The sequence below is a fragment of the Canis lupus genome, chromosome 11 (genome assembly GCF_048164855.1).
Source record: "Canis lupus baileyi chromosome 11, mCanLup2.hap1, whole genome shotgun sequence".
Lineage (NCBI taxonomy): Eukaryota > Metazoa > Chordata > Mammalia > Carnivora > Canidae > Canis > Canis lupus.
Genome location: NC_132848.1, coordinates 66,975,480 through 66,993,318, shown reverse-complemented (window position 1 = coordinate 66,993,318; position 17,839 = coordinate 66,975,480). Strand labels below are relative to the sequence as shown.

Sequence of the window (17,839 nt, the reverse complement as noted above, 5' to 3'; positions counted from 1 at the left end):
GGGCAGAGGGAGAGGGAGAATCATAAGCTGGCTTCAGGCCCAGTCTGGAGCCTGAAATGGGGCTCACCCTCACAACCCTGAGATCATAATCTGAGCCAAAATCAAGAGTTGGATGCTTAACTGGCCACCCAGGCGCCCCTCTTTGTAGATTAGTAAACATTTTGGTTGACACTTTGGCATTCATGACTTAAATTGTGATCACATATAAAATACAAAGTGTAAAATAAATAAATAAAATAAAATACAAAGTGTGTAAACAGCATTGGGTTTAAGAGTGCTTTACTTCCCAAGAAGTGCAATAAAATTACAAGTTCAAAAAATATGATGGAATATAGTCCAAATAACTTGGTAAATAGAACAGGTATAAGAACATAACATAATGCTCAGAAGAAAAATTAACCCACTATAAGAACAGTTTTTCTTGTGACCAAGCAGATAGGTTTCTTTCAAGAAACAGATTTTTTTTTTTAAAGATTTTATTTATTTATTCATGAGAGACACAGACAGAGAGAGGTAGAGACACAGGGAGAGGGAGAAGCAGGCTCCATGCAGGGAGCGTGATGTGGGACTTGATCCCGGGACTCCAGGATCACACCCTGTGCCAAAGGCAGGCACTAAACCACTGATCCACCAGGGATTCCCAGAAACAGATTTTTTAAAAAAATTTTTATTTATTTATGATAGTCACACAGAGAGAGAGAGAGAGGCAGAGACACAGGCAGAGGGAGAAGCAGGCTCCATGCACCGGGAGCCCGACGTGGGACTCGATCCCGGGTCTCCAGGATCGCGCCCTGGGCCAAAGGCAGGCGCCAAAATGCTGCGCGACCCAGGGATCCCAAGAAACAGATTTTCTAAAACAGATAATAATCACACGCTAAATTAAAAAAAATATTACTGTTATTCTGAGCAAAAAATTTAAGCATGAGATATAAGTTATATATCAAAACCATGCTACTGGTAAAAGTTGTTTTAATTATTAAATAATTTTAACTGTTGTATAATATATATAATTTTTCCCTCAACACTATCAGCCACAGTTTAATACATATAACAATTTAAAACCAAATCAGTAATAAAATTAATATTACATCAATACTAGGTTTAACAAAGTGAAATATTATTTAAACTTGGACTTATTCTGTGTATGAATGAAATGGAACTTAATATTACCCTGCTTCTAAGAATTCTTATTTATCTAGCCATAAGAGGCAATCTACTCCTGTTTTTTTTTTTTTTCCACTCCTGGTTTTGATTAAATAGGAACACTACACATTTTTAAACTCCTTATAGCTGATTCAGAAAAAGATGTGAATTAAATAATAATGTTTATTAACATGTTACAGTACATGTGGACTTGCATTAGATGCAAAGTTCTAAAAGACTGTATTTAATATTTGGAATTAATGGTAAAGTTAGACTGGCTACATGAGTTTCCCTAGGCAGATAAGGCAGAACATGTAAAGCAAACCATGTAAGTATAACCCGAATCAGTTCAGGAAAGTGAGAGCCTAAATTCAGTAAAAGATCAAAAGATGTTCTCTGAAACATAGTTAGAAACTGCCAAAGTCTGATATGGTGCATTATATTTTTTATTTAATGCTTACACAGTGCTCACCACATGCCAGGCATTATTCTAAATGCTTTACAAATATTAGCTCATAGAAGAACACAGACAAACCACAGGAGGGAAGTAACAGTCTATATTATCATCCCTTTTTTAGATGAGAAAAATGGAGCACTAAGAGGTTAACTTGCTCCCAGTCAGATGAATATTACATGCTGAATCCTAACCTAGGAAGTATAGCTCCAGAGTCTGTTCTTAAACACTGTATTATGCTGTCATCAAAGCAGTTCTAGGTTAAATTTCTAAAAATTATATGGGACTATGTCTCATTTTGAATCTCCAGTATTAGGTTCCTGTACATAGTTGATACAGAAATGTAAGCTAAATCAGTGTGCACTAGATTAAGAAAAAGAACGAAAGAAAGAAAAAAGCACTTCACTTTTATTTAAGACTGCAGGGGGCATATTTGTTCCACTTATGAAAGTATATCTTATTATAAGCCATCTAACCATTGTTGGATATATTTATATAATTGTAACAAATATAAATAATTGAATCCCTTATGTACTAGGTACTATGCTTGATATTATATATATATACTACTTTATGAATCTTTTTAAAATAAAAAACCCCAAAGATAAATACTATTGTTTCTAGTATAACAAATCAAACTAAAGCTCAGGGAGACTAACCACAGTCTCATGCTGGTCCGGTGCACAGCAAGGATTTGATCCCAAGTCTGAACTCCAAAGCCTACTATTTTCACCAAATCATTCTTTTACCCACTTTTGGTGGTCTTTCAAACATTTGTAGCCATGAGATAAGAGATTCAACTGTTAACTGCTGAGGTGATGACTATACCTAAGAAAGCAATGATTTTATCTAACACTACAATTCATAGTTTTCAACAAAGCAAAATGTACATTTTACTAAAGAGTGCTGCACTGTAAATTAATGAGAAGTTGCCAAGTGCCCACACACTTAGCATACTAAATAGTTAGCTATTTACGGTTACAACCGTAACTGAATAGCAAACTAAATGAAATAATATTCACATTAATTACTTGACTTTTAAATGCCTTTAACTCCAAAGTCATATAGGAAAAGCAGTCGTTAGTTCTCCCTTGAATTTGGACTTAGAGAACTAGTGACTGGTTTAGCTGAATATCAGTTACGTAAACTCAGTCTTGTTCTTCAGTTCACATGTGCATCAAATTCTCAGCCTACGGCAAACAGCAGCACATCTGGCCAGTACACATTGTAAGAACTGGGAGCTGATACATGTAGACTTGAAAGTCAAATACCATTCAAGGCAGATGCCAGAGTCCATTTTATTTTCCCTATTTACGTCCAGTGCTAGGACAAAGAAGGAGGGCACTAGTATTCAGAAGAGTTCCTAATCTGCCAAAACTATTCTGAGAATGGAAACTAGCCCAAAGCAGTAGCTTTCTTCTCAAAATAGTTTGACAGATGAGTATATAGCCAGAAATAGAGGCATTCTCACTCAAATTCTTATTTGCCCACTATTACTTTCTGCCATTCACCATAAACTTCAGTTGGCAACACTATTTCTTTGCACCTTTAAAGACCATTTTCCAAGAAGTTCATTTCTGAGAGGATCCGGTAACTAACATTTGTTGAGCACTTATTATGGTGCGAGACAATGTGGTAAGCACCTTTACATGCACACTTTCATTTTACCTTCAGAATGAGAGATTTTAATAAGTACTATTATTCTCTAAATCTAAGGTTCAGGGAAGTGACTAATACAAGTTAGTGCTGAAACCTGGACCTCAGTCTAGCAGTATGACTCTAGAGTGTTGCTTTTAAGCACTATACTACTGCCAGGGCCCAAGGCCCACATAACTTTAGGGATTTATGAAAATGGTTTTTAATGATGTTATTTATTTATTCATGAGAGACAGAGAGAGAGAGGCAGAGACACAGGCAGAGGGAGAAGCAGGCTCCCCACAGGGAGCCCGATGCAAGACTCGATCCCCAGACCTGGAATCATGCCCTGAGTGAAGGCAGATGCTCAACCGCTGAGTCACCCAGCTGTCCCTATGAAAATGTTTTAAAAATAGGTATTAACATCCTCATCTTTATACCAAGTCACAAAATAGAATTTTAAATATCTTTTAGAGGTAAGTCACATTAAAGTCACATGTGGCCCTAGCTATGTTACTCTCAAGGGTACACTGGCTTTTTTATCTTTCCCAATTTTCTCATTTGTCATAAATTTATTCTCCTACCAGGGTCCTTTATTACCTTGAATGTCTCTATAATAACAGTTACTACTTTTTCAAACCAGATGTGATTTCTGGGAAAGCACAAATGATCTACTACCCAATGGTTAAATTCATCAACGGGGGCAAAGCATCAAGTATGCATTCACTTACACTCATTCTCAGTTCTCTCATATCTCGATGTTTAGAGTAGGAGGTATATAAGCAATCATTTCATTTTACCCACTGATGTAAACAAGTCATATTATCGAGTGCAGAGCTTCCCAGTTGGTAGGTCCCAGTCACAAACAGGTTGCAAATCTCCTGAAACCCTGAAAGCTGTACAGGGACAAATAGCACTCCCTCTTCTGGTGGTTAATTTTATGTGTCAACTTGACTAGGACATGAAGTGCCCCTGCCCAGATGACTGGTCAAACATTATTCTAGATGTATGTGTGTGGAAGTGTTTCTGGATGAGATTATCATTTGAAATGGCAGACTGGGTAAAGCTCATTGTCTTCTCTAATATGGGTGGTCCTCATCTGATCAACTGAAGACAGCTTTAGGACTGTATTTGGGACTTCTTTACCTCCAAAAGACTTGAGCCATCCCTTTTAATAAGTCTCTCTGGTTCTGTTTCTCTGGAGAACCCTAATATACCTCTACTTTATAAATAATTATACTGGAGTATAAAAAGTATATTGAAAATCTCATTAAGTTTTCCAAAGGGGTGCATAAGACTAGCACCTAGGATTCAAGACTCTGGTTCTTATGCCACTCAATTCAGATCTCCTTTAAAGTAGCTTGTATTTACGGCAATTCCTAAAGTTCCTTCAACATGTATCTAGTTAGTTTTTTTCCTTCAGAACAAAAGTTGATTAATGCTAATAATTTTAACACGGATAGCATTAGATTTTGCTCTTAAGTGGAAGTTTAGAAGAAACACAAAATCCACTGGGTAATTTAACCTTCCATTTAATAGGTTACCTTATGCCTTGCCACCATTAAATATTTAGTAAGATATCAAATACAATCTACAATTGTATACTTTATCAAGAGTGACCAACTGTAATATTCACCTGTTCTAAAAAGATGGTTAGCCCCTTCTGTGCAAGTTGTGGGTAAATCTAGTGAAGTATTTTTACCTATTTTGGAACTAGAGACCAGAATTTCTAATTTCCTGAGGGGAAAAATAACAAAAGAAATTGCTATCCAGATACTTCAAGTAAGCAAAGAGCTCTAAGGCCAAAATCTCAATTTCTTTCTTTTTAAAAATTGAGATATAATTGACATATATTAGTTTTAGGTGTACAACGTAACGATTTGATATGTATATACTGCAAAATGATCACAATACACCTATTTAACAGCCATCACCACACATAGTTACAAATTTTTCTTTTCTTGTCAAGAGAACTTTTAAGATCTATATTCTTAGAGATTTTCAGTTATAAAATATAATGTTATTAACTATAGCACCATGCTATACATTACATCCCCTCGTTTATTTTATAACTGGAAGTTTGTATCTTTTGACCACTTAATTTCTTTATTTGGTTGCTTACTTCTTTTTTCAGTAATAAGTTCAGGTGTTCATCCACAGAAGGGAAACCTTGCATGTATCTTAGGCAGATGATAAAATAAACAAAGGTAAAAATGTGGAGTTAAGAGTCAGTTTGAGAATGCTGACTTTCTGGTGAACCAAAAATTTAATTTAAAAGTAAAATAAGCCAAAGTATTAATAATTCTCTTCCTTTTTCTTTTTGTGATACTCTTAATTTTTAAGGCTCTCAAAAAAAATCTTCATCTAGTAGCACCTCTCAGTAGCATTATCAAGTAGATAGCTAATAAGAAAAAAACTACTCCTGGTTCCTTTTCTATAGTCGAGTAATATAAAGAGATTACTTACCAATTACCTACATTCTCAAATAACATCCACAGCAATATTTTAAAAATTTTACAAAAGCTCAGAGTTAAATGTAGTACGTACAATATTAACTTCCTTTACCATACATGTACGAACAAGTAATCTTAGTTATTTCAATCAGATTTCCTTTCTGGAATATTAACAGGTAGAAGGAAGGGAGGGAGAGCAGGAGGGAGGAAAGAAGGAAAGAAAAGGGAGGAAAGAAGGAAAGAAAAGAAAGGAAGGAAGGAAGAAAAGAAAGGAAGAAAGGAAAGGAAGGAAGAAAGAAATCAGTTAAAACTACATACATAATGGTCTTTTGGAAAAGAGGACTGCTTCGAAATTAAGGAGGATTTTTTTAAATCATCTTTTTGTTTTGAATCTTAGCCTAAAAACCGAAGAACAGCTTGGACCTCTTTTCCAATTTGTTCAACAGAGATACCACTACTTGTTTTCCTCTACAATTTATGAGAATGTTAACAAGAAAATAAAATATATTGATCCCTGTGTTCTCAGAAAACAATGTTCACTGAAAGGGAAGAAGATTTCGCAGTACATGGTCATGTATGGTTTTATATCAAGGCTTGAACTCTCTGAGGCTTGCTAGACCCACATTTAAGAAGTAGTTTGACTAAGAACATTTTACAAGTTTGGAAGATTTCTTTTTGGTTGACTTCTCACTAAGTAATAAGTTATTACAATAAAGCTGCAATAAAACTGTCTCTTGATCCAAGGAAGACATATTTTATTAAAATATTAAGATATCCTTTTGGTAGCCAGAAAAAAAGAAAGTACTAAAAAACAGAGACCCAGACAACGTTATAGTGAGAAATAGAAATCTGAAATGACAACTGCACTCATTTCTTGAAACAGAATTGTTTCCCATGTTTGTTAAATGAATTAACTAAGCTATGAATTCTGAAAGACTCACAACATTCTGCCAAAGCCGAATTTGGACAAAAGGACTTGAAGATACTCTGTTCAGGACAGAATTGTTACATTCAGGTAAAATTTAAAAGGAAAAAATCATTCTAAATTCCACCATTAAAAACTTAATGTTCACTGTCATTAGGGGCACCTCGGTGGCTCAGTTGGTTAAGTGTCCAACTCTTGATTTCAGCTCAGGTCTTGATCTCAGGGTCCTCAGATCGAGCTCTGTGTCGCGCTCTGTACTTAGTGGGGGGTCTGCTTCTCTCTCTCCCTCTCTCCACCCTGCCTCTGCCCCTCACCATGCTTGTGCATGCTCTCTACAATAAATCAATCTTAAAAAAAAAAAAAAAAAAAAAAGAGGATTTCTGTTCTGTCCCCAACACTGTAGCAAGCAGATGAAACATTTTAGGAAAAATGCTAGTAAATCTAATCCTCTCCTAGGGGACTTAGATTAATGTATTTTTCCAGCATGTTTGGGAAAAGGAAGAAACTGCAGGCCACAAGCCTCTTTCACAACAGCAGAATAAGAACGAATATCACTTCCAACTCGTCATTTACCGAGTAGGGGCTTACCCATTTCCGTACCTCAACTTCCTTCTAAACTTATCTTCCAGCCCCTTCTAACAATTTCTCCTTTCCAAAATCCATCTCTAAGTTCTGCTCATTTCCCAAATCTATTCAGCAAAAATAAAAGTCTAAGGACTGAGCCAAACAAATCTTGGGAAGTCTTAATGTATCTTGCCACATCCACACAATTTTTGCTTTATCTTTACAAAATAGAATCATACTACAAAATTCTTATTTTTCAGTGGATTTTTTCATTCACTTTAAAATTTCCTGTCATTTTGTCTTCACAAAAGTCCCTTGAAGTGGATATTATCTCTCTCTCTCTCTCTTTTTTTTTTTTTTTACAAACACCTGAGCTCAGAAGTAACTTACAAAATCATAAAGCTTATAAGAGGCTGAGTCAAGATTTGAACTCAGATTTGTAAGGTTATACAAAGCTTATATACTTTATTACCTCTTATACCCAGTTATCAAATTATAAATAACTTTAATCAACTTGTGTAATGCAAAAAAGTCCTTTTTGAAGTGGTCATACTTTTAAAAATTTATTATCTCATGATGTTACAAGTTCTAGGGCTATAAATTAAAGATCATTCAATACCAGTGTCACCTTACTAAGATGAAACTAAATAGGGAAAGGATTAGGTCAAAATCAACCATCAACAGTCTTGGCTTTGCATTATATAATTAGTTTACTCCTTGTTTAAAACTGAAAGCTTCTACTTCAATAATTAATTAATCAACAGGAATAATACACATTAGCCAAACCATATAATAACTGAATTAGCAAATTAAGCTGTTCAGACACTCAAAGTCAAATGAAAAGTGATTAGCTGTATATACCACCTGATAATATCATAATAATATCTTCATGTATCAAAGCAACGATGTATAACCATTTCAATTAACATCCAGACTTTGGAAATACTTCCAACTGAAAATGGTTTGCTTAGCAAAAGATAAATGGAAGAATTTGCAGACTCTGATTTTGTCCTCAGGATCTTTAAAAAAAGCTGGTGAGACAAGTGTTCCTTCTATCAACTGTCAATGCAAAGCAGTAATGTTCTAGGGAGTGCTCTTTTTAACACCTCTGGGGTTGAGGAAACGTTAGGTTTAGCACAGGGTACAATTCATGACTGTGGAACAGCCTGGATATCAAAATATATCTCTAGGGGCTACTTTAGGTCAGAATAAATCTTGATGAATCGTCTCTGAAAGAGTCTGGAACAGAAAAGGATAAAGTACAGGTGCTGGAGGATAAAAATATTCTCCCTGACATACCTACTCCCCAAAAAGTGTGAACAAAAATGTACGTTTGTAAGAAACTATAAGCAAATAAATACAGCCACAGTAAGTCAACCTATGACTGTTTCTTGTTCTAGGTCTAACCCTTGATCCTTCTCAAACTCTCATCCTAGGTCTTTAGTCATTGTCAAATTATGAAATCCAAATCTGCTTTGCTCAAATTCTCTTTCTGTCCTTCAATTCCCTACAGCCTTCAGCACAGGCTGAGGTTTAAAATTCTGCTTGTTCTGTCCTGCACTCAAAACTGTACTTTAGGGGCACCTGGGTAGCTGAGTCAGCAGAGCCCCTCTTTGGTCAGGCTCTGCAGGGAGTCTGTTGAGGATTCTTTCCCTCTCTCCCTCTTCCCCTGCTCCTCCCCAGCTGGTGCACGTCAATTCTCTCTCTCTCTCTCTCTCTCATTCTCTCAAATCAATCAATCAATCTTCAAAAAATGGAAACTTGATTCTAATTTCCTAGGTCTCTTGGTGGGCAAAATTAAGAGACATTATTTCTGAAACTTAAAAAAAAATCTTCTACATCTCGCTTTAATCTTTCTTAAATGACTGTAAAGGTAAAAACTGAAGGATTCATTGGAATAATTAGCTAATGAATGAATTTTTTACATAAGTGGTATTTATGTTAATCAAAAAGCAAGCTGATGGATTTCTGTAAGTACTAAATTCACTGAGATAAAGAAAAACCTTACCAAGCATTACTTACTATAGGATTGTCTATTGAAAGTTTACCAAAGGGTTGTGAAAAATATAATCTACAAACCAAGCATTATGAGACTCCTTCAATAGGTACCCACCCAATTTAAAAATACTTTCTGAAAAGCCTCTACAGCAATTAATATGTCATACAAAATAGAGTATCAGTAAATACCTGAACTGAAGTGGCTGTTTCCTGTAAATGGCCACCAGCAACTGCTCCTTTGGAAGCTGCTGAAGGGACACTGTGCATTTTGGGGGTTCCTGGAGTATCAATCTTTTCATCTGTCCTATGTGACTGCCAAGCTTCCTTTCGATGGTGCGATTCAGTAGCCTGGTCTCCAAAAGCAGCCCAAGAACAACTATCTTTTTGTCCATCCTCAAAAGCATTCCAATCTACAACCTGGCTAGGCCCAGCTGAACTGAAGTCTGCAAAATCATCAGAGTCTTGAAAAGCACTGCAGTCATCTTGAATATTTGGCACAGAATCAAAATCTCCAAATTCACCTTCTTGCCCAATTTCCAGTTTTGAAATAGGATCAGTGCCTGTTCCAGTAGACTTTCCTCTCAATTTACATTCCTCTGATAAACTATCAGAAGTCTGTTTTAGGTCGGATTCAGTAAATATAATTTCATCTTGGCAAGAAACAGCATTTGTATCCCCAAATTCTCCAAAGTCATCACCTGGTTCACTAAAATGTGGAAAGTGCTCTGAGGACTCTTCAAAAGTGATATCGCTCATTGAATCTTGAGTACCAGTAACGAAAGGTGGAGTTGCGCCACTGGCTGTGCCAAAGTCCCCAAACTCATCCTCGTTAGTATCATTGCAAGTCACAAAATCATTACTACTGTCACCATTTTTTACACTTATAGAATCATCCAGAACACTTTCTTCTGTGGGATCAATACTGGGGCTTTGGGAATAAGTAAACTTTTTACTTTCTTCTTTGGAAGAACCAACTTCATCATCGGCATCAGAAGTTTTAATAGAATCCATACACAGGTCAGCACACTTTGAAGTAAATAAATCAAGTTTTTCCTCAGTTTTATACTCGTCTTCTCTTATGCTGGCTTCTAAATTATCAGCTGAGTCTGCCAAACTCCAAGGCTTTGACTGAACACTTGATTTTAAAAATTCATCCTGTTGCAATGTTGGAAGGCGTTGCTTTTCAGTACTGAAACCTCTGGTACTCATTCTGTTTATTTCTGAGACACAAACCTGATCCTCTCCATCAATGTCTCCTTTTTCGTCAAAACTTCTACCCAAAGACATTGCTTTTACAGAATTAAGTTCACTGACTCTATTAATTTTATTGTTTTCCTGAATGGTTAATGCTTCTTTATCATTCAAAATTTCACATCCTATTTCTTCTAGTTGTATCCTTTCCTTTTTGGAAAATGTGGCAAAATCTGCAAATTCCTCAGCAGGACTAGGTACACAGTCTAAGTTATACTCAGTACTATGAGTGCTAAGAGGCTTTCTTCCTTTTGAATCAGCTACAATGTCCAGATCATCTGTTCCCTGAGGATTTACAGTTTCCAGTACTGCAAACCCATTTGTCAGAATCTCCAGACAAGGAGGCTTTTCACCATTGCAGCTCTCTAACTGCTTGTTTTGATGAACAATGTTCATATCAGTTCTAAAATCTCCTGGAGAGAAACTTTCAGGCGTTCCAACATTCTGTCTCTGCTTCACTATAGTATTTAAATCTTCTGGACTTTCTATGCCATCAATGGAAGTATCTAAAGTTTTAGATGAAATTATTTCTTTGCTGGTGGTAGAAAGTAAAACATCAGACTGTCCTTCCACAGGAGGAGAAAGTTCAGCTCTGATTTCTTTATCATTACCATTTTTAATGGACTTAAAGCTAGTAAGGCTATCTACATTTTCTGAGAAATCATGAATTGGCATAAAATGGTTTGAAGGTACAAACTCTTCCTTGGGACGAGTATAATCTGGTGTATCAAAATCAACAAACCCTACACCAGAAGGGCTCACTTCTGAAAACCCACCAAATTCCCCAAATTCATCATCATCGTCATCCTCGGCTCCATTGTCTAGTGGTGGTGGGGATGAAGAGTACATTCGAATGATGTCTGGCTCCATTGTTCAATTGCTTTCAAATGATTAATTTACACCTGGAAAAAAAAAACAGATTTTTTTTTTTTTGGAGGGAACAGATTATATACAGTAAGGTCTTTCAAAATTGTCTCAAAGCTATTTCAAAACAATGCAAATTACAGTGCTCTGTTTGTATCCTTTAAATTATTTTTCTCTTAGGTGAGATTACACAGTTATAATGGCAAAAAAAAAAAAAAAAAAAAAAATCTTTCTTCCAGGGCACGTTTCCAAGAACAGTGGTATTACATTACTGAATTTGAGGTTTCCAAAAATTTTTGAGTAAACACAAAAGTGTATCTACAAAATTCTCTCTTGGGGCACTTGCTTGTTCTCTGGAGTTCTCTTTCCAGTCTACAGAGGATTCAGGGTCTGTCTTATGGATTTATATGAGTTCTTTATAAATAAGACATGAAAATAAATTTTATCTCTAATAATTGCTACAAATATATTCCTCACCTTGCTGTTCAATGTTTATTTCTGACCCATTTTTTTAATAGACTTTTTAGAGCAGTTTTAGGTTCACTAAAAATTGAGCAGAAGGTACAGTGAATTCCTATATCTTCCCTAACCCTATTCATGCACAGCCTCCTCTATTATGGACTCCTACACCAGAGTGGTGTATTTGTTACAACTGATGAACCTACACTGACACACATCATTATCACCCAAAGTCCATAGTTTATGTTAGGGTTTGCTCTTGGCGTTGTACATTCTATGGGTAAGGGCAAATGCATCATATGTATCCACCATTACATTATCACAGAGAGTAATTTCAATGCCCTAAAAACCTTCTGTTCTACCCATTATATTCTTCTCTCTCCCCTGCCCCTGGCAACCACTGATCTTTTTACTGTCTCCATAGTTTTGCCTTTTTTGGGGATATCATATAATTGGAATCATATAGTCTGTCACATAGTATGTAGCCTGTACATACTATATGATTGGTTCTCTCACTTAGTAACATGTATCCAAGCTTCCTCCATGTCTTTTCATGGTTGATAGCTCATTTCTTTCTAGCACTGAATAATATTCTGTTGTCTGGATGTACCCCAGTTTATTTAATTTTTTAAAATAATTTTCAATATTGAAACCATTTCTGACTTGAAGTTACAAAAACAGTAGAGAGTTCTCATGTATATTCCATCCAGTTTTCCACAACGATAATATGGTAAATAACGATAGTACATAACCAATCCAGAAAAGTGACATCAGTACAACACTATTAACTCAGGTACAGACCTTATTTAGATTTCACCAGTTTTGTGTGTAATTCTATGAAATTTTATCACATGTGCAGATTAGATTCAAATAACCAAGACTATAATTGAGATAAGCACTGCCTGCAAAAATAGTTCAGTAATATTCATCAATATAAAGAAACTCTGTTGTTACCTCTCAATATTCACACCCTCCTCTAAGCCCTAACTCCTGCCAGCCACTGATCTATTATCCATTATTATAATTTTGCTACTTCACAAGTATTATGTAAATGGAATTATATAATACGTAATTCTTTGAAGTTGGTTTTTCTTCACTCGACTTAATGCCCTTGAGATCCATCCATGTTGTTACATGTCAAGAGTTTTCTTTTTTTGTTGCCAAGGAGTACTGTTATAAAAGGGCTCACAGTTTCTCTGTTCACTCACTGTAGGGCATTTGGATTGTTTCTAATTACAAATAATTACAAATATAGCTGCTATCAATATTTGTATACAGATTGTTATCTGATCATGAGGTTTTATTTCTCTAAGATAAATTCCCTGGGGTGCAAATGCTCAGTTACACCTAAGTGTAAGTTTAACTTTATAAGAAACTGCCAAACTATTTTCTAAAGTTAATTTGTAAGAGATCAAATCAACTTTCCATTAGTAATTTTCATTATTTTGCTTTCATATAAACTTGAGATTTAATAAATATACAATTTTATTTTTTTCTACCTCAGGTGGTTTCTTTGCATTTAGTTTTTTTTAATAATTTATTTTGATATATGATCTAAAGCAAAGGTCTAAGCATTTTTTTCTTTTAAATGGCCAAGCAATTGTCATAATCCCATTTACTGAGTAATCCTTTCCATACCCATTAGTCTATGATATCTGCTTTCTATATACACTTAACTCTTAAATGGAATCTGTGTCTGGGCTATCCTGTTTCTTTGTACTAAATAGTCAAAAGGGCCACAAGACAGATTTACATTAGAAGCAAAGGAGAATAAACAACAGAAGTCTTAGAACAAAACCAGCCCATAAATTGATAGTTCCAATGAACTGAAGCCCAATGAATATTTCCTGCAATTCACATTTGTAAAATTAGATACACGAGGAAAATATTTTACTACAAAATTCAACCAGTTTTGTAAGCTCAACAAAACAACCACTTCTAACTCTCAGAACAAAATTTCGTAAGATCTTCCAGCTTTAGGGAGAAGATACCTTAGAAACTACTTAACTTAATTAGATATGAGGAAAATGAAGCCTACTGATAAGCAACTTTCCCAAAGGTCATACAGCTGGTTAGTAGAGAATGACTTCAGAATTTTGAAAAGGATTTTTGAGGTCAATGACTGGTCAGTCACTGAGAGTTATTTGAAAGAAATTGAATAAATCACAAGAAAAGAAAAAGACTCCATTGTAATATATCTATTTTAAACTGTCTTCCTTACAAAACCAGCATCATAAATAAGAAAATTATGGCTTTACTTCTGAGATACCTTTTCTGCTGATTTAAAGAGAAAAGGAAAAAAAAATAGTAAAAGATACATATAAACCCTACTTTCCTCCTTTGTCCAGAGTCCTGATAACCCCTTACAATGCTTATACAAGGCAATTTGGCCTCTAAAAGTTTCCCTGATTATGAAGTTCCTATTATTTAAAAATACTGATTGTTAATGAGAGTGTGGAGAAAAGGACATTTGCACACACATACTGCTGTGGATGTGTAAATTGTTAGAAGGCTTCCAGAAGGCAATCTGGCTATATTATACAAACTGTGTATGGTTTTTTTTTAAAGATTTTATTTATTTATTCATGAGAGACAGAGAGAGGGGCAGAGATACACGCAGAGGGAGAAGCAGACTCCCTGTTGAGCAGGGAGCCCAATGCAGGACTTGATCCCAGGACCCTGGAATCACACCCTGAGCCGAAGGCAGATGCTCAACCACTGCCACCCAGGCATCCCTGTTTTTTTTTTTTTTTTCTTAAAAGTAAAACAAAAATGTTCCAAAGGGATTATTTAAACAAATTACGCTTTGTCCTCCCAATAGGATGCCATGTAGCCATTAATATCATGATTACTCTTTTTTAAATTTAAAAGCATTCATAATGATACCAACATGTCAAAAGGACACAAAAGCCAGCTTGAAGGGATTCCTAGTGGTAAAATCGGTGACAATTTGAGCATCAAAATAAAGATAATATTGGATTATAATCCACCAAATAAAAGAATCAACTATCAGTCCTCAGATACAAACATGTAAGATACTGCAGTTTCAAAATATCTCCCCACAACATACTCAATTACAAAGGAACAAAGTGTAACTTTACAGTGGTGAAGGCTGACACTTCATCAAATGATCAAAGTGAACATGATTAGTAATGGGAATACTGAAATCATGTATCACCTGACAAGATGTAACAAGAACACAGGATCACTCCTGCAATATTCCTGACCAAAATACACAACCTGAATTTATTCATGAGGAAACTTCAGACAAATTCAAATTGAGACACAGTCTACAAAACAACTGGCCTGTAATCTTCAGAAGTATCAATGTCATGAAAATTAAGGAAAGACTTAAAAACTCTTCCAAATTGAAGATGACTAGAGACATGACAAGTAAATTCAACACATAATTTTCAACTGGCTTCCCTTTCTGTACAGGTCATTATTGGGACGACTGTGAAATCTGAATAGAGTCCAAGGAGCAACGTGTTGATGCTAATTTCTTGATTTTGAGGGTAGTATGGTGGTCACGTAAGAGAGTGTCTTTGGTTGTCAGAAATGCACACTGAAATACTTGGGAGAGATGAGACATCAGGTTGGTAACAGTCTCAAATTATTCTGGAAAAACACTTATTTGTACTGAACTTGCAACTTTTCTATGTTTATGATCATCTCAAAATGAAAATTAAAAAATTAAAAGTATTCAAGGAGATTTATGTTTGCATTTAAATATGCACGTTGTATAATAAATACATGTTACTTATAAAGTATCTTCTTTTTAAATTTTTTGGCAAAGTATACATAAAAATTCCTATTTAAAAAATTTAAAAATGAAAAAAAAATTAAAAATGTACTATTCTAACCATTTTTTAGTGTACAGTTCAGTGGCATTGAGTACATTCACATTGTTGTACAACCATCACCACCATCCATCTTTAGAAATCTTTGTCTTCCAAAATATTAAAATATTTTCTGTACTCATGTTTTTAAAAGACTGATTGATTGATGAGACAGAGAGAGAGAGAGAGAGAGAACAAAAGGGAGAAAGAACCTGAAGCAGACTTTGCATTGAGCATGGAGCCCGACATGTGGCTTGAGCCCACAACCATGAGATCATGACCCGAGTTAAAACCAAGATCAGACACTAAACCAACTAAGCCGCCCAGGTACCTGTTTTCTGTACTCATTAAACAATAACTCCCCATAACTCCCCATTCTCCCACCTCCCAGATCCTGCAACCAGCATTGTTTTTTCTCCACGAATTGGACTGCTCTAGAGTACCTCATATAAGTGGAATTACACAATAGATATCCTTTTGTGACTGGCTTATTTCACTTAGCATAATGTCCTCAAGGTTCATATATTTTGTGTAGCATGTGTCAGAATTTCATCCTTTTCAAGGCTGAATATTATTCCATTGTATGTATATACTATCATCTGTTGATAGACAGTTGGGTTACTTCTACCTTTTGGCTGTTGTGAATAACGTTGTTGAACACAGGTGTACAATATACCTTATTTTTTTTGACTCTTTGTTTTGAAACAATAATAGATTAGCATAAAGTTGCAAAAATAACAGACACCATATGTATAGCCTTCATCTAGCTCCCCCTAATGGTGAATCTTATATAGCTCTAGGACAATAGCAAACCTGGAAACTGACCTTGTTGAAACATTACTATTACCTAGACTGCAGTCCTTATTCAGTCTTCACCTTAAAAAAAAAAGAAAAAAAAAAAAAAAGCTTTTGTGTGTAGTTCTGTTTAACTTGATCCCATGTACAAATCTTTGTTTTTTTTTTTTTTTTTTTTTTATTTATTTATGATAGTCACACACACAGAGAGAGAGAGAGGCAGAGACACAGGCAGAGGGAGAAGCAGGCTCCATGCACCGGGAGCCCGACGTGGGATTCGATCCCAGGTATCCAGGATCGCGCCCTGGGCCAAAGGCAGGCGCCAAACCGCTGCGCCACCCAGGGATCCCCAAATCTTTGTAACTACAATTATCAAGATACAGAATTGCTCCTTCTCCCCCACCCTATCCCTGGCCAACCACTGATCTATTTTCTGTCTGCATAGTTCTGTCATTTCAAAAGTGTTATGTAAATGAAATTATACAGTATGCAACTTCTTGAAGTTGACTTTTTTCACTAAATATAATGCCCTTACGGTCCATCCTGGTTATTACATGTATCAATAGGTCAATTATTTTTATGGCTAACTAGTATTCTATAGTACAGATATACCAGTTTGTTCTCTCACTCATCAACTGAATGACATATGGGTTATTTCCTATACTTTATTATTTTAAGTAGTACCTAAACTTTACATAAACATAACCTTAATATATGTACCAATAGTATATTTAAATAGTATACATATTAAAGATGCTAACAACATTTATGTACAGGTTTTTGTATTTCTGAATCAGCAACTTTATAATCACACCAACAATACAAAAAATAGTCCTTCCTGCCACATCTTGACAAAGTATTCTCTTTCTCCTTCTAGATACAATAGGCTCTGTCAGCCTCCCTGACTATGAACATTTCCTTATTTCTCTAAACTGTGTCACATACTGATGGGAAGAACTTGGGCTACAGATTCCCTTCCTGCAGGTCTTGCCTTTGGTCCAATTCATCCTTCAACGATTTAAGAGAATGTCACTCTCAAGTTTCAGTCAAGAATGCCAACCAGCCAGTGTGGAGGAGGCTTGGAACTTTTCAGAAAATTCTTCAGTGTCCAGGGCAACTCAGTAAAATTTTTTAGTTGAAGTATTATTTGTTAATTGAAGTATTTGATGAATTCGCATACTAAGTTTGACTTAGACAAATCTACTTCTTTTTTTTTTTTAACAGAAAATATGGACTTTAAATAGCTATTCTTACTTAACCGGAATAAGAGATAGATGAGCTACCTTAATACTGTGCCTGGCACACAGCAACTTTAATGTCTCTTCAGCTGTCTTAATGGACTCTTACTTCATACCACAAGGAGTTCTAATCAGTTGTCTAATTTCTTTATAATCAAAACAAGTACATGCACACATGTGCGTGTGTGTGTAAAAGGGTGTGTTCAACTTCCCAGTTTTAT

General features: G+C 35.5%; 1 protein-coding gene across 7 annotated transcripts in view; it reads right to left on the bottom strand.

Annotated features, from left to right (window-relative positions):
- AFTPH (aftiphilin) overlaps positions 1-17,839 on the bottom strand; it is a 66,869-nt gene that overhangs the window by 28,727 nt on the left and 20,303 nt on the right. For 4 of the 7 annotated variants that reach the window (XR_012003624.1, XM_072768618.1, XM_072768612.1 and 1 more), the window contains one exon: positions 9,362-11,325. Coding sequence is in view for 6 of the 7 variants with exons in the window: in XM_072768618.1 (XP_072624719.1) it covers positions 9,362-11,293 (1,932 nt within the window). In the remaining variant the exon portion in view is untranslated. Of the gene's footprint in view, positions 1-9,361; positions 11,326-16,410; positions 16,462-17,325; positions 17,472-17,839 lie in introns of those variants that run through there. The other 3 variants (XM_072768613.1, XM_072768616.1, XM_072768614.1) reach the window with 3 other exon arrangements.